Source organism: Lemur catta, chromosome 1 (genome assembly GCF_020740605.2).
Source record: "Lemur catta isolate mLemCat1 chromosome 1, mLemCat1.pri, whole genome shotgun sequence".
NCBI lineage: Eukaryota > Metazoa > Chordata > Mammalia > Primates > Lemuridae > Lemur > Lemur catta.
The window spans coordinates 75,594,891-75,618,715 of NC_059128.1; the positions used below are offsets into that span (position 1 = coordinate 75,594,891).

Consider the following 23,825-nt stretch of genomic DNA (forward strand, 5'->3'; position numbering starts at 1 on the left):
CACATAGAGGAATATACACAGTCTCAGGAATTGAGGGTCCCCTGTTTCATGAGGGGAGTGATCTCACTGTCCCTGGAGGGGGACCTATAGGGACAGACTCTGCTTGCTGGTTCAGGTCACAGGGGAGAGAGGAAAGACAGGCAGAAGCAAGAACATGGCCACAGAGGATGCAGGTGTGAGGAGGAGCTCCCATGGGTCAGGTGTTCCCAGGTGGGGTCTGTGCTGACTGCTTTTCTGTCAGCTCCAAGTTGCCCCAGGGAACCCCTGTGTCCACACTGGGCCTAAAGGCTCCCCTGCTGCCCCTCACTGCTGAGGGGCGAGGGAGTCATCTGGACACCTGGGGGGAGAGACATTGGCACAGGTGAGGATCAAGAAGGCCATGGAGCTGGTGACAAAGACTAAGTCCACCTTCGAGAGGGGTTACAATATGAGTAGGGTGATCATAAGCTCAGGTTATTAATAGAATGTCCATTCAGTCTCAAAAACATTGAGTCTGACAATGACTTCCATGGCCATCCCAGTTATGGGACAAAGGCTTCAGCCTCTGTTAGTGGAGGAAGCCTTGAGACCATTCCAGGAGGAGGGCAGGGCTGTTCAGTGCTGACATCTGTCCTCACTGTCCCCACCCCCTAGCCCTATCTCCCTCTCCTCACTCCTTGGCCTAGGACAACCTAGTCTGTCCCAGAAAATATGCGTCCTAACCCTACCCTCTAAGGGGACCATTTCTGAGGGGCAGAACCCCCACATGTGGAGCATGGGGAAGAGGCCTAGACCCAGGGTCAGGAAACCCAGGAACAAGGCTCAGCTCTGCCTTAACCTTGGCCATGTTGCTTTGTGCTTCAGTCTCCTTATCTGAAAACTGCCGCTAATAAAAGCGGCCTTTCAGTTCAGTTTTAGGGTGAAAGGCTACAGTGGAGGATCTAAGGTTGCCTAAGCAGTGCTGCGTACAAGGCAGAAAGCAGCACTGGCCGGGTCCAGGAAGTCACTCCCCACTGTTGCCACAGGGTGACTAATGTGGTCCCTCGGCTGGGTTCCACTATCTGAGGATCTGGCCCAGGCCCAAGGAGGGCACTGACAGCACAGCCCTGCCGGGTGCCAGGTTTCCTGGCAGCTGAGGCACGGTGGGCAGGTCTGACCTGTGAGAACCGCAGTTACTGCCTGGGGCCTGGGCTGGTTGCAAAAGGGGCTGGTGCTCCTGACGCAGTCTGCTCTCGGTCTCACTCTCTGCCGCTGGTTCCCAAGAGAATAGGGAGCTCAGGGAGGGTGCGTCACCTCTGCCCTGGGCACCACTCTGCTCCCAGGGGGGAAGCAAGGACACAGCTCCTTCAGGTGTGCACACGCTCACACTCACACTCACGCCAGCCCAGGCCCAGAGTGCACACCCATCACAAAGATGCACATGGAGAGGGACCCCACACGATCCACGATCCACACGGAATTGAGCACAGGCACACACAGACACAGAGACACATGGCCCCAAGAAATGAGGCCCAACCTAGATGTACACACAAAGGCACAGGAACCAACATACATACCCAGATACACATATACAGTTGTGTATAGTACACACTTTTAAGGACAGGTGTGATGTGGGTACACCGACATACACATCTGCATAATGATACACACTGCATTTACAGACATTCATACACAGATATGCACATATATGGAACTACTGTATTTAGAGGTTTTGCACAAACACTTTAAGTACACAAGAGCAAAAGCAGGGACACAGAGAAAGGTACATGAACACAGATATAGCATACCTTGTCATCATTTAGTATTTATTGAACACCCACAATCTGTTAGTCATGCTTCAATAGAAAAAGACCCCCCCCCCCCACACACACACAAACACACACACAGAAACTCAAGCTTCCTCATAATAAGATCCACTTGGGATTATTCGGAGGCCCAGTTCCCAAGCCAAAGATGAAGAACTTTTCTTCTGTAAATAGTCAATCACCCATGAAGGAAAAAATAATCAACTGTAGATGCAGTGTCATCTACATGTCATCCAAAGTTAAAGGAAAACAACCTACATGCCCCCAAATGGGAATCTAGTTAAAGATATTAAGGTCAGGGTAGAATAGTTAGCAAACATACAGTTATAGTCACAGCCTCATGGTCAGAGTTTATAAAAACACGAGAAAACACTGTTAAAATTTTAAATGAGGAAAAAAATCTCCAAAATTGTATATATAGTATAATCACAAAAAATGTTTAAAGAAATATGCATAGAATAAAAAACTGGAAGGGAGTATGCCAAAATGTTATTGATTATCTTTGGGAGTTAAGACTATGAGTGATTTTTTGAATCTTTTAATTCTATGAATTTTCTAATTTTTTTGAGTATTTATATGGAAAAAATAAACATTATTTTAAAAAAATAACTAAGGGCTATATAGACATTAAAAGCAATTTACATTGATTAAGACATATGTAAGAAATATATTTAACCCAATGAATATAATAAATATTGTTTTAAATGTAGATTTAAAGGAACAGAAAAGGGAGGGAAAAGAGGCAAAGGAAACAGAGACAGAGAGATAAAAACAGGCAAACTTTCCCAGAAAAGTAAAGAGAGACCAGGTTATAAAAAGAGAGAACCAGAGAGAGTGGTGGATTTGGAACCAGAGGTAAATAAATCTCTCTTGTCCTGTATGGGCTTGGGGGCCTCAGAGGGACTTCCCAGCTAGCCACTGCCCTTAGGCCTCAATTTTCAGGCCTCTGTGACACAAACCTGGCTGAACTTGATCCTCAGGTCTCCTCCAGGGCCCACTGGCTGGCTTTTTATCCCTATGTATTTAAGGGCCAGCAGCAAACAATGCTGTATCCAGACCTTGCAGGAGTGTAAGGGTCTTAAATAGGGTATTCTCTCTCTTTCTATGTAGCTGGGGAGACGCAGCTTGATTCAGTGACAAAACTCAGTGTGTTCTTACTGTGCCAAGGGAGCAATGAAGGCACTAATATAGGTAAGAGAGGTTTCTGGAGGAGGGAGGTATTGTATGATAGTTAGAAGAGAAATAGGGCATCTGGGGGTCGGGAGGGGGGACATATTCCAAACTAGGGAAACTGGCAAAAGCCAGGAAGTCAGGCGACAATTGGGGATCACTGGAACAAGCCAGCCTGGTCCACGTTGCTGTCAGATTTGAGAAGGCTTTGAATGCCGAAATGAGGAGCTGGGAATTCATTGTAAACAGTGAGAGCCAGTAACAGTCTTGAGTTGGGGGGCGGTGCGTGCCAGAGGGAAGGCAGCAGCACTGGGTAGATCGGAGTAGGGAGCCACGGAGGCAGGGATATAGGCATGAGGCTGACAGAGGTCCTGCCCAGGCTCTGTGACCCAGCAGGAGAGGAAGCATGGTGACTGAGGTTTCAATTTGGGTGACATGGATGTGCTGGTACCATGAGAGAATTAGGGAAGGAGTTGGAGGTGGGGGGCCCAGCAATTGCCTGATTAGGCTTCCTCCCCACACCCCCATGGCACCTCTGAGGCCCTTCAGAACAAGTTTAATAACCTCGAATCCAATCAGACTCCTGAGTCCTTCATTTTGCAAACGAAGAAACTGAGGCATAGAGAAGGTAAATGACTTGCCTAAGGTTAGGGTTGTTGTCACAGTCTGAACTTGAACCCGGGTCTCTGTCCTAGAGCGGCAGGTGTCAGGCTGGATTGAGGGAACAGCAGGTGTGGTGCTGGGGTGCGAGATCGTTGTGACCTGGTTGTAATGGGCAGCTCAGCACCTCCACCTAAGGGGATGAGGGACAAAAGGAGGCAAGGTGGCTGGAGTGCTGGGGGAGAGGCCCTGGTGGGGCAGGAAGCAGACAGGGTTGGCTAAAGCTAAACTTGGGGATTATCTGAGGTTTCACTTGGCTAGGATTCCTGTCCCTCAGTCATGTTCTTTCTCACACACGAATAGTTGTAGCTTCCTGCAGAGGGAGCTGGCCCTAGAGGTGGGCTGGATAGGCATGAGTGCTCACCTGGCCCAGCAGTTGCCTAGCAGGTGTGCTAAGTGTGCCTTAGAAATACCTCTCTATAGGAATAACACATACCCATGTGCCCAACTCTAGAGTTTGCAAGTTTGCAAAGTGCTCTTACAACTACATGGTAACAACATCTCACTTGAGATATTACCTTTTTTCTCTGGTCCTCAGTTTCCTTATGGTAAAATAAGTTTTCATTTTGTTTTGTTTTACCCCCAAGGTGCCCTTTAAAGTTCCTTTAAGTTCCAATTCCAGGGAATGTTCTCTGTTTGGGTTTTTTATTGTTCTTTTGTTTTGTTTTGTTTTGTTATCCTAGTTTTTTTTTTTTTTTTTTTTTTTTTTTTAGGCAGAGTCCCGCTCTGTCACCCTGGCTAGAGTGCCGTGGCATCAGTCTAGCTCACAGCAGCTTCAAACTCCTGGGCTCAAGCAATCCTTCTGCCTCAGCCTCCCAAGTAGCTGGGACTACAGGCATGTGCCACCATGCCCGGCTAATTTTTTCTATATATTTTTAGTTGTCCAGCTAATTTCTTTCTATTTTTTAGTAGAGACAGGGTCTCGCTCTTGCTCAGGCTGGTTTCGAACTCCTGACCTCAAGCGATCCGCCTGCCTCGGCCTCCCAGAGTGCTAGGATTACAAGTGTGAGCCACTGCACCCGCCCAGCTGGGTTTTTTGTTGTTTTGAGACGGGGTCTCTCTCTGTTGTCTGGGCTAGAGTGCAGTGGCATCATCATAGCTCACAGCAACCTCAAACTCCTGGCCTCAGCCTCCCGAGTAGCTGGGACTATAGGCACACATCACAGCACCTGGCTAAATTATCTATTTTTAGTAGAGACAGGGTCTTGCTCTTGCTCAGGCTGGTCTCGAACTCCTGACCTCAAGCAATCCTCCTCCGCCTTGGCCTCCCAGAGTGCTAGGGTCCTCTCCCAATGAACCCCACTTGCACAGAATTTCTGGGGCCAAATCTCTTTAAATTGTGTACAACCAGCACCCCGACCTTCACTAGGTCCTTAGGTGCCAAGACTGGCCAGTGGTTGAGGTTTAGGCTCCATGGGGGTTCCCTTCTTGTTCAAGCTGTGCACTGGAGGGGGGGGTCCCCCAACCTGAGACCCTGGGCCCTGTGAACTGTCAGAAGGATGGGAGCAGAAAGGTTAGAGGGCTTGGGATTGCCCCTGAGCCCCAGCGCTGAGCAGCGCTCTAGGAAGGAGGGGAAGAGGGGAGGGGCCCCACCCACCTGGTGAGGTCATGGGAAAGCAGCTCTGGCGCTGACACCTGGGGAAACCCGTTTCCAGGTTGCTTCCCACGCTAGCTCTCCTGGGAACCAGCTAAGCCTCACGCGGGGAGCCCCACACCTGCCCCCCCAATCCAGTTCCCATCACAATGCCAACCCCCCAGCCCAGCCCCACCCTTTGACCTAGCCTCAGTCCTTTGGTACCCAACCTGTCTCTATCCAGGCAGTTGGGCCCTGATGTGGGTTAGGAGGGAACAGTGGCCTGGCCACTCCAGGAAATGACAGAGACAGCAGGTTCACAAACGTAAGGTTTTATTTGCAGTCTGCACTGCTCTACCTTCTAGGCTGTGTGACCTTGAGGAAAGGGATGACCCCCCAACCCCTCCCTCCTTCAGGCTCTAATTTGCAGCTCCTCCCCCTCCCTTTGCTGGGCCTTGACTCTCACTTCCTGCCCTACTCCTGGCAGAGCCAGTTTGGGCAGTGCCTAGGGAGCCTCAAGACCCAGTTCTTCCCAGGGACCAGCCCTGCCCTCCCTGGCCTTGGGGGTGGAGGGCAGCCCAGGTGTCAGCCTGCTCCTCAGCTGGCCCACTTCCCTGCTCTCCTCCTCCTGTCTTCCTCCTTCCAGGCCCAGGCCTCCCATGGCTCCCTCTCTAGATCGCTTGCTAGCCTCTGTCTTACCTCCTCCATCCCAAACGTCTCTCCAAATCAGGGCTGAATACCTTCCACCCTTTCAAGATGCCTGGCTGTTCCCCAGGCTCTTCCTCACCTCTATGCCAAGGAGGGGGTGGGGACGACCACAAGGGGTCCTGATTCAGCCAGGCTGACCTGAGGGCCCATGACAAGAAACTGGGAATTGGATCCCAAACTGCTCTAGTGTGGGTGACATTGTTAGGCTCACCCTACGAAAATCAAAGTGCCGGGTTTTCTCTGTGAGCCTTGACTGGAGAAATCCACATGGGAGCCTTCCCTCTTCCAGGCCCTAGGCTCACCCTGGTACATCAGAGTGGGCAGTTAGAGGCCCATGTCCCCCAAGTGTTCAGAAGGGAACTAAGTCCCATGGGGTGGCCAGGCCCTGCCAATAGCCCCCTCAAAGGCCCCGTGCCCCAGGTTCCAGAAGTCTCCGGCCTCCTGCCTACCACTAGCTATGCTGCCATAGCTGCTCAAACAAAACAGAAGAATTTCTTCCAGCGGCAGCGGGAGAGGGTGCGCACACCTTTGGCATTCAATTTCTTCTCCAGCCGGGCTTTGTGCTCAATGGCACTGAGAATGGCAGAGTCAAACACCTCCTTCAAGTTCTTCTGTGTCAAGGCTGAGCACTCAAGGTAGCAGCAGGCCCGGATCTTCTCTGCCAGACCCTGAGCCTGGGGTTGGGGCACAGGGCCCTCCCGACCCCCCTGGTCCAGCTGAATCAGTACATTGACATCGTCCCTCAGGTCCGCCTGGGTGCCCACCAGCAGCACAGGCGCCTGGGGGTTGTGAGTGCGGATCTCTGGCAGCCATTTCTCTGTGATGTTTTGGAAGGAGCTGGGCTGCACCACACTGAAGCATGCCAGGAAGACATCGGTATCAGGGTAGCAGAGGGAGCGAAGTCGATCAAAGTCCTCCTGGGGTGGGAAGGCCAGGTAGTTAGTAGGATTATTTCCTGCCGCATGAACAGGAATTCACTTCTCACCAGGGGCTGGAGACCTCAGATTCCAAGCGCCCAAGGCCTTCTCCCTTCCTGCTCCATCTGGGGTCTTCCCAGAGCCCAGCCCACCTCCCCCAAGACCAGTAGAGGCTGCTCCCTGCTTCTCACCTGTCCTGCTGTGTCCCAGAGCTCAATGCGCACAGGGGCTCCATCCACCAGGACTTGCACTGCAGGGGCGGGTCGCAGAGAGACTGAGTTAGGAAGAGCGTCCCGAGTCCCACCAGGCCTCACCAGCGCCACCTGGAGGCCCGGTCCCGCCTCCTACCCGGGGTCTTCCGTACCCTCCCGCCGCGACGCGCGCCCCATCTCCCTGGCGCACCACCCTACCCCCAGCCACGCGGCTGCCGGGGCCGTTGAACGTACCGGAGAAGGTGTCCAGCGCTGTGGGCCGGTAGCGCGCAGGGTACCCATTGCAGGTGTAGCTGACGATGAGGCTGCTCTTGCCCACGGCGCCGTCGCCCACCAGCACGCACTTGATGCCCAGCTCTGGGGGCGCGCTGCGCCGCCGCGGAGGAGGGGTCGGGGCCCGGAGCGGGGGCGGCTCGGCCTCGCTCAGCTCCCGCGGCGGCATGGCCCGCTCTGGGGGCTGCAGAGGGGCCAGCCCGGGACCAGCTCCGCAGCGCTCGGGGAAGCAGGTTCCGCTGACTGCCGCTGACTGTGCCGGTCCGGGCTGGGCGCGCCGTCCCAACGCTACCCGCGGGTATATGTAGGGCCCCGCCCACCTCATCTGCATGTCCCGAGCGGCCGGGACCCGGCCCACCGGCCAGGACCTCCCTAAGAAGGCACCCCGCGGGGCCCGGCAATCTGAACACACCGGGAGGAGGACTGGCGAGCGAAAAGCTGACGCTCGAAGAACCACGCAGGTACAAGGACAAAGAATCGCCAGATGAGAATGCCAAGAAGAGATAGACATCCACGATTTATTGTTAGGGGGAGGAGGCAAGTTGCAGAGTATATAACATGTTCAAGTTCAACAAATGTTCAAATTAAACCTTTTCAATTTAAAACGAAAAACTCTGTGTATATGTTTGTATGAGTATTAAAAATCTGAGATAATTTTATTAATACATTGTCCCTTGAACAATGGGGAGGTTAGGGACGTTGACACCCCTGCAGTCAAAAATTCACATATAACTTTTGACTCCCCAAAAGCTTTACTAATAGTCTACTATTGACTGGAAGTCTTGCCGATAACAGATAGTTGATTAACACATATTTCGTATGCTATATGTATCATATACTATGTTCTTACAATAAAGTAAGCTAGAGAAAAGAAAATGTTATTAAGAAAATCGTAAGGAAGAGAAAATATATTTACTCTTCATTAAATGGAAGTGGATCATAAAGGTCTTCATCCTGTGGTCTTCACATTCAGTAGGCTGAGGAGGAGGAGGAGGAAGGGGGGGTGGCAAAGGCGGAAGAAGTAGAGGAGGAGGTAGAAAGGGAGGCAAGAGAGACAGATACACTGGGTATAAATTTTGCTGGAAAAAATCCACATATAAGTGGGCCTGCACAATTCAAACCCATGTTGTTCAAGGATCAACTGTATACAGATCATGAGAGAGGCAGAGAAATTCAAGCATGAACACAGCAGGCAGGAATGCACTGTACTCCCTTTCACAGAAGAGCTTCCCTTAGACTCAGCCTGAAGGCAGGGTTTGAACACCTTCACTCCCCTCTGCTAAAGGAACTCAGGGTGCTGAGAAGCTCGTTGGAGAGGATCTTCAAGGGCAATTCCCCATCTGAATATTATATAAGTCCCCAAAGTACCTAATATTATCTTCATCATCATCAAAAGCCCATAATTACCTATTTGCAGATGCTGTTTTGGGCCACCCACTGACCTTACCCTAGAAGGAGTTTGCAAACTGAGAGATCTCCCAGGTAGCACTAGGAAGGTCACCAAGAGAGCAAGTAAAGAGTAGCCTGATGCTAATTTTGTCTTTTTATTGCAGCCACACTGGAGTGACACCAGGCCCAGAATCCTTTCTCTGATCTCCAAGGCAGTCTTTCATCTCAGCCTATATAAAGATCATTGAAAACGCCTTCACACAGGGAGTCAGCCATTCCTGGCGTTTTGGGAAGGGAGAGTGTTGGGGTGAGCACGGGGCAGTGAATGTTAAAGAGAAGAGATAATTCTACTTCTCAGTGAGTTGGTGATACAAAAATCCATGAATTCAAATCTCTAAATCTCTTGGGAAAAGTCTTAGGTTACCTGATTTTTCTTTCTTTTCTTTCTTTCTTTTTCTTTTTTCCTTGAGTCAAAAGGAGAGGACAACAGCTAGAAAGTTGCTGACTTAATTATTAAAATCTTTTTTTTTTTTTTAATTACAGGCATGAGCCACTGCACCCGGCCTAAAATCTTGACTATGGGAAAATGGTTGGATCCCCTGTATCCACTTCTGCATCGCAATGTCTACATCCTATGTTCCCTACATCAGAATGTCTGGGGATGCTAATAATCCCCAATTATAGCTCCAAACCCTCAAAGACTTCTCAGGCACTTCCACGTAAATTTATTCATCTAACAAGTGAAAGAGGTCGTAAGTGTTGTTCAGCCTTTGTGTCTCCCTAGAAAGTCCAAAAGCTGTTCTTTTTGCTGTCCTGGAAAAGGCAGGAGATTTAAAAAGACCTGGACATCAGGAGACTTGTCCCAGTGTCCCCAGTTCTTCAGGTCACTAATTGTGTGACTCCTGCAAAATCACTTCATCCATCTCAGTGCTATAAAATGACAGGTGAAGCATGTTTATTTCTGAAAGCCCTTCTGATGCTAGCAATCTGAGATTCAGGGATCCTAGAGAAGCTGCCTCAGCCCAGGTGTCTGGGACGAAATTACTAAACACACACACACACACACACACACACACACACACAGAGGCTGATTTTTTTTACAGTGCTCTTGTCCTTTTACCTGGGTTTTAATAATAGTTTTAGGCTGGGTGCAGTGGCTCTTTCCTGTAATCCTAGTACTTTGGGAGGCCAAGACGGGAGGATTGCTTGTGGTCAGGAGTTCAAGACCAGCCTGAGCAAGACTGAGACCCCTGTCTCTACAAAAAATAGAAAAATTAGTGGAGTGTGGTAGTACATGCCTGTAGTCCCAGCTACTTGGAAGGCTGAGGCAGGAGGATCACTTGAGTCCAGGAGTTTGATGTGGCAGTGAGCTATGATGACACCACTGCATTCTAGCTGGGACAACAGAGTGAAACCTTGTCTCAAAAAAAAAATAATAATAATAGTTTTATTGTAGCTGTAAATTTGAAGGTAATCCTGTTTAATCCTTTCTGCAGGTAGGAAAGGTATAAATACACAAATGGGGGAGATGTCTGATGGGCATGAGCCAAAACCCTGACTTGGCCTGAGACAGGCCATTCTTTTCTGGCTTCATGGGTGGGGACACTTTCTGACCTAGGTCCCTCTGTCTGAGCTGGTTTAGGGACAGTCTTGTCAGCAAGAGGGGGAGGGAGGAGTCAACCTGGGGAGCTGTTGAGTCACCTATTTCTCAGCTAATGACTTGCAATTCTGGCTGCAACTGCTGGGAAAGTCCCCTCCTAAGAGTGGGTTGGGCCTTATTCCTGCCCACCTGCCAGATTTTATGCCCGACTTCCAGCTAGACATACATTTGCTAGGATTAAAACTTGGCCTGACATTCTCCGTGGAGAAACGGTAGATTCTAGAACAAGACAATAAATATCCAAGATAAGCCTGGAGTATTTTGTGATGTAGAAATTAAGGAAGTGCTAAGTGAATGAAACAAACAAAAAACAGGAAGGTGGGGGGTACTTCAAATGGACACAGGAGCCAACAGAGTTTCCAATGAACAACAAAATAAAGTAGTATTGGATTATAACCCAAAGAATAAATGTCCATAAGTCTGTACTGATACTATATAAATAAATGATTGAATACATGAGTAAATGGGGGATAATAGACCAATCTCCCATATAGAAAAATTCCAAATAATGTATGTAGATATTCTGCCCTATGCCTTTAGTGTGGGCAGTTCATAGTGACTTCCTTCCAAAGAGTACAGTATGAAAAGGGTGGGAGAAAAGTAACTTTACAATAGAGAATCCTGACAAACACTACTCCTTCAGTTAGGTGATCAAGATTAAGATCAACAGTGATAAGTTGACATTATGCACCTATCCATGATATGATGAGAATGTAATGTATGCTGAATGGGACCCTGGACCAGAAAAAGCATTAGGTAAAAACTAAGGAAATCTGAATAGAATAGGAACTTTAATTAATAATAATGTAGCAATATTGGTTCATTAATTTTGACAAATGTACCATACTAATGTAAGATGTTCGTAACGGAACCTGGGTGTGAGGTATATGAAAACCCTCTTCTCAATTTTTCTGTAAATTTAAACTGTTCTAAAATAAACAGTTTACCAAAAAAACAAACAACACACAAAAAATAAACAAACAAACAAAAAAAACTAAACCCGACATGGAATCATGGCAGTAAAAAAGTAGCAATGTCTTGCTTCCGAAATGACCAACACAGCCATATGGGGCTCTAGACTTGTAAAAGTGCTGTAGCTTGCCCTGCTTCATAAGAACCTAGGTGAGATTGCTGTGGGGGGAGCGGGGAGGAATGTGTCTGAGGAGGTGTGGCAGTGTGTGTGTGTGTGTGTGTGTGTGTGTGTGTATTTCCATTTTATCAGTGAGTATGCTGAGGCCCAGAGGGTAGGTCCCAGAATTAGGGGACCTGTCCCAAGTTCAAAGAAACTGGTAAGTGGCAGTCAGTCCCAGAATGAACAAGCCAGCCACAGGTCCACCCTCAGGTGTGGTCAAGTTCTTATTAGGCATTTTTGATAATCCTGTATCTTATTTAAAGTTACTGAAAACATTGGGATGCCTGCAGCAAAACCTCAATTCACCAAAAATAAACCAAAAGAAACCAACCCTCTACCCCACCACCATGATTTTCTGCTGCCAAATAAGGGATTAACAAAAGAACACCAGTGATGAGGAAGAGTTTATTCAAAAACTCCATGCAGATAGAGGTTCTCTGTGAGTGAAATGCACTATGCACAGTCTTTTTCTATTTCCTCTGCATTCTCTACTCCAAGACCCCAAAATCAGGCCTGCTGCTTAGAAGATGGGCAGGTCAGAAAGCTTTGAAATACAGAGAAGATGCAAGAAAAAGAATTTTATATTTAACACTTGTTTACCAACATACTGATAATAATATAATAATAATGTAATAATTAGACTGCACACTTTTCAAGCTTTCCAGTTAATTGTGTCACCAGAAGTCTTTCTCTGTTCAGTGTGCTTGTGTCCTACGAGAGAGTTTGTAGTGAATTTAGCAGTCTTCGCTGAGTTGGACCCATGTTGTGGCTGGCCAACCCTCCGGGTCCCACACCCCTGGTCACCACACTTTCCAGGCAGCCTTTAGGCTCAGGTTGGCTCCTGGGCTTCTGCCCTGCCCTGCCCCCTCCCCCACATCCAGCCTTAGCCTCTCCTTCCCCTTCGTTTCTCTCCACCCCTCCTTACAGCTGATCCTACTGCTACTGCCTGTCCAACCTCTCTTTCTGCTCAGATCTTGCCTCAAGCCCGGGCTAGTATTTCTGAAATACCTGCAAGAGTTGACACCCATCTAAAAGGACTCCCCTCTCCTTTAATTAATTGAGCTCCCCTCCTAACTTCCTTATTTCTGATAATCAGAACATAATTATCTCAATTTAATGAGTTGGAAGCAGTTGGACCCTGAAAAGCCTGCAGACCTCACGATGCACTTGGACTCCTTCCTTTCCTTCCTCTGTAGTCCTGTTTCCCTCTCTTCCTTTTGGTGTCCTTTGTCACAGTAAGCACCTCTGACCTGCCTCCCTGTCTATGTTTTGTTCATTTCTAGTGTACCCAAGCTTCCTAAATCAATAAATTTATTTTGTCACTCTCCCCCTCAAAAACCTATAGTGAATCCCCATACACATACCCCCAGGATGGGCGAATGAGCAGCCACTGAAAATGATTCTTAAGAGAATCAATTACATGGGAAGTGTTAAATGATAATTTTAAATGATACAGAATTATATAAACAGTTTGAGCCCAAGAATTTAAAGAAAGTGTGCAGTTAGAGGGACCTATCTGAAGGATGTGTACCAAAATGTGGAGAGTCATTCCCACTGGGTGGGAAGCTTGTTTTGCCCGACATGTAATGAACACAAAGCATGTGTTAACTGTTAACATTATGTTGCTTACCAGCATTTTCTCCTCTTTCTACAATAAACATGTTACCTTTGCAAAGAAAAATGTTTCTGAAATTTAAAAAAATTATTTATGTATATTTGGAAAAAAAAGAGAAAATGCACCAACACATCAGCAAAGGTTACCTCTGAATGGAAGAATTATGGATAGTTCACTCTCACTTATTCAGTCGGTGAGGTTCCACCAGGCCAGGCACTGTGGAAAGTGCTGGGTGTACAGCAGTGAACAAAACAGGGCTCATCTCTTCCCCCCACCTTGCTCTACCCCCATCAACCCCTGCTTCTCTGAACTCATTGCCTGTTTCCCTAATTTTGAGGACACTCCATGTTTGCTGTGTGCGTATCTCAAACTTCAACTAGACTGTAAGCAAGTAGAGGGCGGGAACGTCTTATACATACAACTCTGAGCTCTTACCACCCCAGTGGTAGCCCACTTAGTAGGAGTCTATTATTAACTATTTGTGGAATGAATGAATAAATGAATGGTGAGGCATGGCTTGCCAAATGACAATAGGGCTGATGGGCAGCCCCATCTTCCCCGATGCCACAGGCGCTTGTCCAAAGGGCCAAGCCAAATCCCCCCCGAAGACTGATTCCACTAGCTCAAAGCCTCTTCTTGGACTGAAGCTGAGGCCTGCCACCACTGAGATGCAGTCAAGTGTCAGGGTTAACCCTAGAGCACGTGTTCTCCTTTCATGATGGTGATGGTTCATGATCGTGATGAACATCAGCAACTTTACAAAAAGAGGACCCAATAGAAAAGCATTTAATTAATCCTATCACTCCAAATTCTCTTCTTGGCATGGCTTATATAAATTCGTATTTTACATAGTTGTGATCAGGGATGATATTTAAATTATTTAACAACTGGTATGGCCTCAGCAAAGATGTCAGTTCTTGTGATAGAGCAGTGTTCTAGTTCTAGAAGACCTCTGCTGTGCCTGACATTAACCCTTTAGTGGCTGGATCTGCGGAGGAGTGACAGGGAAGAGGCACACTTGGGGAAGCGAATATATCAAGCAGTACAGAAATGTTTCAACATACCAACTGTGGTGTGGCTATACTGGTGTGTACCTGGTGAACTTCTTCAGTCTGGCTGGGTTTGGAGTGAGTGTGAACCAAGCAAAGAAGGATATTTCTGTGGAGGACAGCAAGGCCTAGGGTGACCAGGACTAAGGGGTGTTCCAGGATACAGAATTTTCAGCGCTAGACGCAGGATGGTTGGTCACCCTAACTAGATCCCTTTTTGCTCCTGTTACCACGTCCAGCCTGCTCTCCAGAGAGACCATAACAATTGAGACTAGAAACAGCAGCATGTTCCAAACCAACATGAAAACAGGTTTCACTATTTTTTGTAAAAGTACTGATATGAAACATACTGGGTTTTTGTCCATATTTAAGTTTGTATAAAGCTAGTGTTTCTAAATCCTTTTCCCTTTATCTCAAATTACAACTTTGTCAACAAGAGACATGTTAGCTTGACAGTGAAGAACATGGGCTCTGGGCCAAAGGGTCTGGGTTCATATCCAGGTTGTGTCATTTGCTAGCTGTTGTCTTTTCCAGGCCTCAGTTTCCTTTTCTGTAAAATGGAATTAAAATAGTACCTACCTCACAGAGTATCGTGGGGATTAAATGATTTATGGAGATAGCTTAGAATACAGAGTGCTCTGTAAGAGTGCAGTATTAGTATAAGGATCTTCCCGTTGGGTCAGAACAAGTTTTCTCAGATGAAGTCAAGGCCCTGCCTGAGAATGAACAATACAAATTTGTCAGGTAAAGGAAGGTTAAAATTCTGCCTTCTGTGACCTAGATAGGGCACACAAAAAGAAACTGCCTTTTATTCAAGTCATCATTCTTTTATACTGGTATTGTTATTATCTTTATTTTACAGACAGGGAAACTGAGTCTCATAAAGGTTAAGTGACTGGCCCAAGGCCCCACAGCTAAGTGAGAGCCGGATCCGAGCCCAGGTCTGTTGTTCCAACAACACCCTCACTCCAGTCCTCCCCATTAGAATTATGGGCCACAAAGCAGGTTAGCTTTTGTTTTATTATCTTTCACCTTATATAAACTGATTAACAGTCTGGCATTTTTTCAGAGATTTTTTAAAAATTTTGTGTTGTAATCAATTTATTGAGATATCATTTACATACATAAGATGCACCCACTGTAAATGTACAGCTCAATGAGTTTTGACAAGTGTATCCATCTACGAAATCACTGGCACCACAATCAAGATATAAAACATTTCCATTTCCCCTAAAAAGTTCCTTCTTGCTCCTTTCTAGTCAATTCCCCAGGCCCTATACCAGGTCCCAGGCAACCACTAGACAGCTTTCTATCATTATAGCTTGATTTTGGCTTGTTTTAGAATTTCAAATAAATAGAATCATATTCTACGTACTCTCTTGTGTCTGGCTTCTTTTTGCTCAGCATGTTTTTGAGATTCTTTCATGCTGTCATGTGTAAGGGTAGTTTGTTCTCTCTTCTTTTAATTGCTGAGTAGTATTCCACTGTATAGATGTGCCACAATTCGTTTATTCTCTTGATAGACATTTGAGTTGCTTCCAGTTGGGGCTGTTATGAATAAAGCTGCTATAAACATTCTTGTACATATCTTAGTGTAGACATGTTTTCATTTCTCTTGGGTAAATACCCAGGTGTGGAATTGCTGGGTCCACAAGGTAAATACGTATGTTAAGTGCTGTTAGTAGCTGCACCATTTTATTTTTATTTATTCATTTATTGATTTTTATTACAAAGCCCATCACTTCAGAATATACCATTTTGTATTTCCAATGTATGAGAGTTCCAGTTGCTCTACAATCTCATAACACTTGGTGGTGTTGGTCTTTTAAAACATTTTGCTCTTCCTCATTCAGAAGGATTAAAACAAAAACAAAAACAAATCATTTTGGATTTTGTTGTTGTGTTGTTGTTTTTAATATAAAATCTCACCATTTTTAAAAGTTTGAAAACAGTTTCTACAAGAGGCCATGTGGGTGAATACATAGCAAGTTTAATTCCTACATAAGCAGTATGATGTAGTGTGTGCATATAACGCACATAAACATGTCAAGTCATGCATTCATTCAGCAGGTGCTTCCCAAGTACTTACAGGGTGTCAGGTCTTATGATCAAAAGGTTGTTAGGGCTGGAGGCAAGACAAGGGGTGGCAGTTAGATTTCCCTGGGTTTCACATTAGTCAGAGCAGGCTCCCTGGCTGAGGCATCTTTTGCAATGCCTCCAAGACTAAGGGACAGGAAAGAAGCATGACACTCAGCTCCAAGGCAATGCCCTGAAAACCATTATTCCCTGTGCACTGTCCCCAAATGCCTCTAAATGGAGTGTGACAAGGGTTTGGCTTTTAGCGAATCACAGAATGTTAGAGATGGTCTAGTTCTACCCTCTCAGTTTGCAGTTGAAAAAAGAAGTGGGGGGCTCAGAAGGGCCAAGGGACTTGTCCAACAGCACTGGCTGAAGTGGATTCCATATCTGAGAAGAAGGGGGGACCTTGAGGGCATGGCCAGCAAGGCCACTGGAAAAGCAGCATGGAGGGTGGTGGAGGGGAGAGCAAAGTCCAGCCTTGGGGGGCTCCCGGCAGAAGTGGTGCTGACACAAAGCATCCATCCCACCAAGACTCTCATACTCCCTAAGGAAGTTTATAAAACTATGCTGACAGTCAAACTTGTCATTTTAAGACTAAATAGTTGCAAAGGATGTCATTTCTAGTGTACTGTAAATATTGTCATTTAAATAAAACTATTAACCTCATTTTTTCTTTTTGGAGTAAGAATAACACTGTATTTATTTTCCTACAGGTAATTTTTCTAGAGTTTCAACATTTTCCCCTCAAAATTAAAAGAACAAAAAAAAAAATTCCCAAAGTTTGGAACTACATCACTTGGCACTTTCTTTTCTTATCTCTTCCCAGTTCAAAATGCTTGCCTCTCTTAAGGCCCAGCATCCTCTTGGATCTGCAGTTAGTTAGGCTAACACAGTCTGGCTTTACCACAATCTTCCTTGTGGTTTTAGCCTTCTTCCAGAAAATTGCCTTTGTCCGTCATGGCAAATCTGCTTCTAATCATAGCACCTCTTCTCCTGGGCACACAGGGAATCCTTGCCTTTCTCATACTGGTCTCTTTGTGAGGCTGATGCCTGCCACATTTCTTACAGACAGCTCCTCAGGTTTTAGGTACATTGACCATCTTTGCAATAGAACTGTCTACAAGATGCAAATGGGGCTGGCCACGGTGGCTCATGCCTGTAATCCTAGCCGAGGCGGGTGGATCGCTCGAGGTCAGGAGTTTGAGACCAGCCTGAGCGAGACCTCGTCTCTACTAAAAATAGAAATAAATTATCTGGACAACTAAAAATATATATAGAAAAAATTAGCCGGGCATGGTGGTGCATGCCTGTAGTTCCAGCTACTCGGGAGGCTGAGGCAGTAGGATTGCTTAAGCCCAGGAGTTTGAGGTTGCTGTGAGCTAGGCTGACGCCACAGCACACTAGCCTGGGCAACAGAGTGAGACTGTCTCTAAAAAAAAAGAAAAAAAGATGCAAATGGGAAATTTGGTGCCTGCAACCCTCACCTCGTGCTGCTCGTGCCTATTACCTCACTTTTTAAAATTTATGTCCTAGAATCTAAATATCAAAGCAATTTGATATTCTCCATCATCCATTTTAAAAAAATACATAACCTCTTGTTTAACAGCTGGAAATTTCGTATTATTTATTTTCTCTTTCACTGTTTCCAATCTTACCGGAATGCACGTTATACTCAAACATTTTTATTGATACCAATCATTCTTATTTGTAATTGGTATACACTTCTTTTTGACCATTATAAAGTTATATTCCTTTTCTTTTTCTTCTCTAATATCATATGTCTTGTAAGGCTCTAAGTCTTAACAGTGTTTTCTTTTGAATTAAGTTATCATTACAATTATTATTCATATTCAACTGACCAAAACATAAATATATTACACATTTTGATAAAAATTATTAGACATAAGTAAAATTGTGATAGAAATATATTAATATCTCTTGATGAGATGCATACTGCTTTTATTATTCTTGTTTTCAATTAGTTTATGTATTTGTGAATAGATTGTTTAGCATCAATTCTCTTCCTACACTTTTCTTTTGTGTTGATGTAAATAGAGAGAAACCTTCACATAAACCACGCGATCGGAGTGGAAGGAAGTTTGGTACAGCAATGTTATTGCATTATTTGACCCTCTTCCAAGTCATATGCCAAAAATATTAGTGATTTTTTTTTCCAGACAGCTAAAACCTGATTAGGTCCTCAAATTTTATTCAAATTAAAGAACTGGAAATCATTTGGTGTGCAAAGGACTTGTTACCAGTCATTATTCTCTTTGTGGGCAACAAAGGCAATAATTCAAGTGATCTCTTTGCTGGAATCTCTGGAGGTTTTTACACCCCCTTCTCCTCAAGCAATGCACCCTGGTGGCGGGGTTTGGTGAAGTTGCTCCACTGTGGTGGAGTGGGGTGAGCGGCGATATTTTCCTTGTAAAGCAGGAGCAGGAGAGGTGGGAAGGGGACCTACCATTTGCTTCCAGGCACCTTCTCCTACCGATCACTTTTAGCAAAGATCCCAGGGAAGCTGAGGCTCCAGAAACTGATTCCTTTAAAATGATTTTGTGTCCTGTGTCCCTTGGGAGATCATTTCACAGCCCTAAGGATGTGTGAACCCTTGTTTAAGGACCCTGATCTGAGGATGCCCTTATTTCCCACCTAGACAAGTGGGGCTACTGGCCCTACAGCCGTGGAGGGTGGTGGGTGGTGAAAAAGGGCCTTGGGTGGGGCTTTGGCATTCCCTCAGTGAAAGAAGGGGTGACTGTAACAGGGAAAGGATACTTTTCAACAACTGGGGCTATTCAGGTAGGTTTGGACTCATCTGGAAGGGAACTAAACAGGAGAGAGAACAGAAAAGGGAGTGGAGAGCTGTTCTGCATGGGCCTCCTTTCTATCAGCATATTTTAACAGGAGCCAACAATTGTGCCAGGCCCTGTACCAGGAGGGGGTATGCAAGAGACACCTGTTCCTGTCCACCAAGAAAGAGAGAAGCAGGGTGCCTGATCCTGGCAAGAGAAAGAGTATCAGGGCAGCCATTCTAGAGTGAGCAAACCCCCAAAACAAAATACTCCAATGTCTGGAGGGGTGTGGTACATTCTAGGAACGTCCTTAGATCAGCATGCCTGGGGCACTGAGTGATGAGTAGAGATGGAGATTAAATGGGGATGGGGCAAAGGACTGCTGGGTTTTCTTACTAAGTCTTGTACCTATATTTTAAAATTGTTTAAAATTGTGTACATCTGCTATGATGGTTAAAAGAAAAATTAAATTTAAAAACAAATTCCTAAATCTCCCCTGCAGAATTCCAAAGGATTTATGTAGCTACTTCACCGTCAAGGAAGCAAAAACCCTGGACTAACTTTACAGTAGAGAAACCTGACAAACACTGTATCAGTCGGGTGATCAAGGTCAATATCAAAGTGATAAGTCATGTTGATAGTATGCACCCTTGATATAATACAATGATGATAATGGTGCTTTATCTCCCCAAACCCATAAATAGCCCAAGTCTAAACATGAAAAAAAAATCGGACAAATTCCAATAGAAAGAATTCTACGAAATACCTGCCCAACAACTCAAAACTGTCAAGGTGATCAAAAATAAGGAAAATCTGAAAAATTGCTCCAGTCAAGAGGAGTTTAAGGAGACATGACAACTATGTTTTTTCCTATACTTACATACTTTTGACAAAGTTTAATTTATAAATTAGGCAGAGTAAGAGATTAACAACAATAATTAATAATAAAATAGAACAATTATAACAATATACTATAATAAAAGTTGTGTGAACGTGGTCTCTCTCTCAAAAGATCTTATAGTGCTACACTTCCCTAATTGCAGATGTCAGTTGACGGCAAGGAACTGAAACCATGGAAAGTGAAACTGTGGGTAAAGGGGAACCACTGCACTTCAAAAGGACACAGGAGCCAGTTGAGCTTCCAACAGCCAGAATGGGAAACAGTTTGAGCAATAAAATAAACTAGTATTGGATTATACCCCAAAGTATACAGTAAATGTCCATAAGTCTTATACTGATACTATATAAATAAATAATTGAATACATAAATAAATGGTGGATAATAGACAAATCTCCCATAGAAAAGAATTCCCAATAACATATGTAGATACTCTGCCCTCAGGAAGACATAACTCCCACATTTTAAGTGTGAACTGCATGTAGTAACTTTCTTCCAAAGAGTACAGTGTGAAAAGGGTTAAAAAAAAAAAGGTAACTTTACAGTAGAGAATCCTGACAAACACTCCTTCAGCAGGTTGATCGAGATTAACAGTGGTAAATCAAGCTGATGTTGTGCACCCTTCATTTGATGTGATGAGAACGTAACGTGGTATGCTGGATGGGATCCTGCACCCGAAAGGGCATTAGGTAAAGACTAAGGAAATCTGTATACAGTATGAACTTGACTTAATAATCCTGTATTTACACTGGTTCATTAATTTTAACAAAGGTACCATGCTAATGTAAGACGTTCATAGTAAGGGAAACTGTATATGAGGTATATGGAAACCTTCTGTACTGTCTTTTCAATTTTTCTGTAAATCTAAAATTGTTTTTAAAAAGAACATTTTCAGCTGGGCGCGGTGACTCACGCCTGTAATCCTAGCACTCTGGGAGGCCGAGGCAGGAGGATCGCTCGAGGTCAGGAGTTCGAAACCAGCCTGAGTGAGAGCGAGACCCCAGTCTCTACTAAAAAATAGAAAGAAATTTGCTGGACAACTAAAAATATATAGAAAAAGTTATCCAGGCATGGTGGCACATGCCTGTAGTCCCAGCTACTTGGGAGGCTGAGGCAGAAGGATTGCTTGAGCTCAGGAGTTTGAGGTTGCTGTGAGCTAGGCTGACGCCACGGCACTCTATCCAGGGTGACAGAGCGGGACTCTGCCTCAAAAAAATAAAAATAAAAATAAATAATAAAAAGAACATTTTTTTTTTTTTAGCTGGGCACAGTGCACGCCTGTAATCCCAGCTACTGGGGAGGCTGAGGCAGGAGGATCACTTGAGCCCGGGAGTGGGAGGTTGCAGTGAGCTGTGAAGACACCACTGTACTCTAGCTCAGGCAACAGAGTGAGGCCCTGTCTCAATAAAAAAAATTAATAAATAAATAAGGAAAATGATATCTATTTTTAACTAAGTCAATTAAATCATTCCTTTTGGTCTGGATCTTAATTCAGTCAACAATTACTACTAATAGTTAACTTGTATTGAGCATTTTCTAGGTACAGGCACAGTGCTGATTTGCATTACATCCTATTATACCCGCAATGCTGTAAGATGGAGTTCCTTATTTTACAAATGTAGAAACTGAGATACAGGAGAACTCGTTCATGCATTTGTTTAGTATATATTTATTGGTGAGTTACTGACTGTCCTGGCAGAATTTACCCACGGTGCTGGGGCTCTTCCAGTAAGTGCCCCACAGGTGTCCAGGCTGAGCTCAGTGAAGTGACCTCCACCCCAATCCATCTACTCCTTCTCCTGCTTGAATGGTGTCACTGCCACCATCTGCCAGATCTCCCCAGGAGTTCTCCTCTTCACCCCTCACATCTAACTTGATACTAAGTTCCGGGGGCCCTTCCTGGGAAATGTCTTCCCAGCCTACTTTCTCCCAATTGGGTCCTTCACTGCTTCGCCTCTGCCTCAGGTCTCCTCCTCTCTGAGGTAAACTCCACCCAGGCCACCACCCATCTCTCTAGCACCCACATCAAATGATGTCATAACCAAAACTTTTCACAACCTGGCCATAGCCTGCCCCATTTCCTTCACTCCACTATTCCCAAGTGCTCCAGCGTTTGCCCCCAAACATCCACTGCTTACAGGCTTTTGTTCTTGGTTTTCTTTTCTTCACTTTTTTTTTTTAAACCAAGGGAGAGTACAAACACAGTCCCTCATGACCACAAATTATGCAGTTGAGTTTCCAACACTTGGAAAAATTGCAGGGGTCAGCACATCTGGAGTGCAATGGATAAATCTTGCCCTGGGAAAACCACCCATGGTATTTCCCCTGCCAGGTAAGTATTCTTGGTTTTCTTGAGGGCTGCGTTATGCCTTCCCTTTTTTGCCCTTGGAGATCATACATGCATTTCAAGTCTTATGTCAAATTCAACTGCTTTCATACACGAATCCTCCCTCTTGCTGGCCCAACAGGCAGCCCTCACCTGTCTCATGGTAACTGCCACATTGATTCTAGAAGCTGGTGAACCGGTATCTCCAGCTGTGAGTTCCCAAAGGCACCTCTGTATCCCCATGCTCAGAAATGCCAAGGCTATTTCCTACAACAAGCTTCTGTTATATCAAAGCAAAATGTCCCCACATCATAATTAGGTGCCTACAAGTGGCCAGGAGAAGAAAAGTCATAGCAGTTCTGAGGGGCCCAGGGGGGCTTCACAGAGGAGGAGGAGTTGAGAGGGGCTGTCGGATTAAAGCCGAATTTACAGCGTATTGAGCACATGCTCTATGTTGGACACTATGCTATAGCAACGAGCTTTCGCCTGGATCACCTCATTTACTCCTCAACACAGACGTAGTAGGTAGGTATTATTATTTGTGTAGACAAGGAAACTTCTGTAGACAAGGCTAAGGCATCAACTGTGCAGTGTCACAGCTAGTGAGTGGTTGGGCAGTTACAAGAAGGCTGATCTCTGGCTCCTACTCCAAAGTCCAGCCTAAGGATTGAAGGATGAACATGTGGAGGTGTACTGCTGTTGATTTCATCAGGGGAGAACATACTGAGTCTAGTCCACCTAGGCCCTACCCCATACATCCCAGAGAGCAATGGAGCCCAACAGGGGGGCACTGAGGACAGTGAGGCAGTGGCTGGAAGTACTCTGTGCCCTTGAGACAACCTTCCTATGCTGACCTCCAGCTGCTGGTGGGTTCAAGGGGGGACAGCTCTCTGCACAGTTCAGACCTGAGGGGAGAAGGCCGGTGATCTGGGTGGAGCCTTATGCCTGGAGCAGACAGCTCGCTTCCTGGGATCACTTTTCCCAGCGTGGAAAACCTCCTGCTTACCTCATAGCTCCTGTTCTTCCTTGGACCTGGCGGTGGGAAAGCGGCGTCATGGCTGCACGTTTGGTCAGGAGAAGCAGGACCCCGCGCGACGGGAAGTGACCCTGCACAGCATAGCCTGTCCCCATCTCCGGTGGTCAATCCCCTCTAGGCCTAGACAGTCCTCAGTGGGAGCCGATGAGGGTCATATTTCTCCGCTCCTGGCAGGAAAGTTCCGCAAGAGTAGCTTGACCACGGAAAGTCTGCGTAAAGCTTTGGAGACCAAAGGGGTGATCTAAGTTGCTAGGCTGGGGCCACCCGCAGAAGCCAGGACATTGGTGACCCTTGCTGAGAGACTTCCACTTTAGCAAGGTAGAGCCCATGTGTCCCAAAAAGGAACAGGCTCAGTCTGGGTCGCCTAAGCAGGTGGGAGAAGGAAACCCAACCACAGTCGCACCTGAGGCTTGGGACACCCCTCTCTGCCTCAGGCTGTGGACGGTTCCCCCCACCTCCGCCCCGGTCACCACCCGCCTCTATTTGTTCCTCGCTCCTTTTAGGCTTTGAGGTATTTGTTCCCCCGCTCCTCCACGCTGCCACAGCGCTGTG

General features: G+C 45.9%; 1 protein-coding gene and 1 non-coding gene across 2 annotated transcripts; both read right to left on the reverse strand.

Moving 5' to 3' along the window:
- Nucleotides 1–5,503: 5,503 nt before the first annotated feature.
- On the reverse strand, nucleotides 5,504–7,609 carry RHOV (ras homolog family member V). Its single transcript, XM_045535910.1, has 3 exons — nucleotides 7,259–7,609; nucleotides 7,004–7,062; nucleotides 5,504–6,812 (listed from the first exon to the last, which is right to left on the reverse strand). Exons 1-3 carry the CDS (start codon nucleotides 7,464–7,466, stop codon nucleotides 6,369–6,371), a joined length of 711 nt encoding a protein of 236 aa, XP_045391866.1. The 5' UTR covers nucleotides 7,467–7,609; the 3' UTR covers nucleotides 5,504–6,368.
- Nucleotides 7,610–22,095: 14,486 nt separating this feature from the next.
- LOC123630992 lies at nucleotides 22,096–22,251 on the reverse strand. Its single transcript, XR_006732904.1, has one exon. It is a non-coding gene; the product is annotated as a U1 spliceosomal RNA (small nuclear RNA).
- Between the last annotated feature and the right edge of the window lie 1,574 nt (nucleotides 22,252–23,825).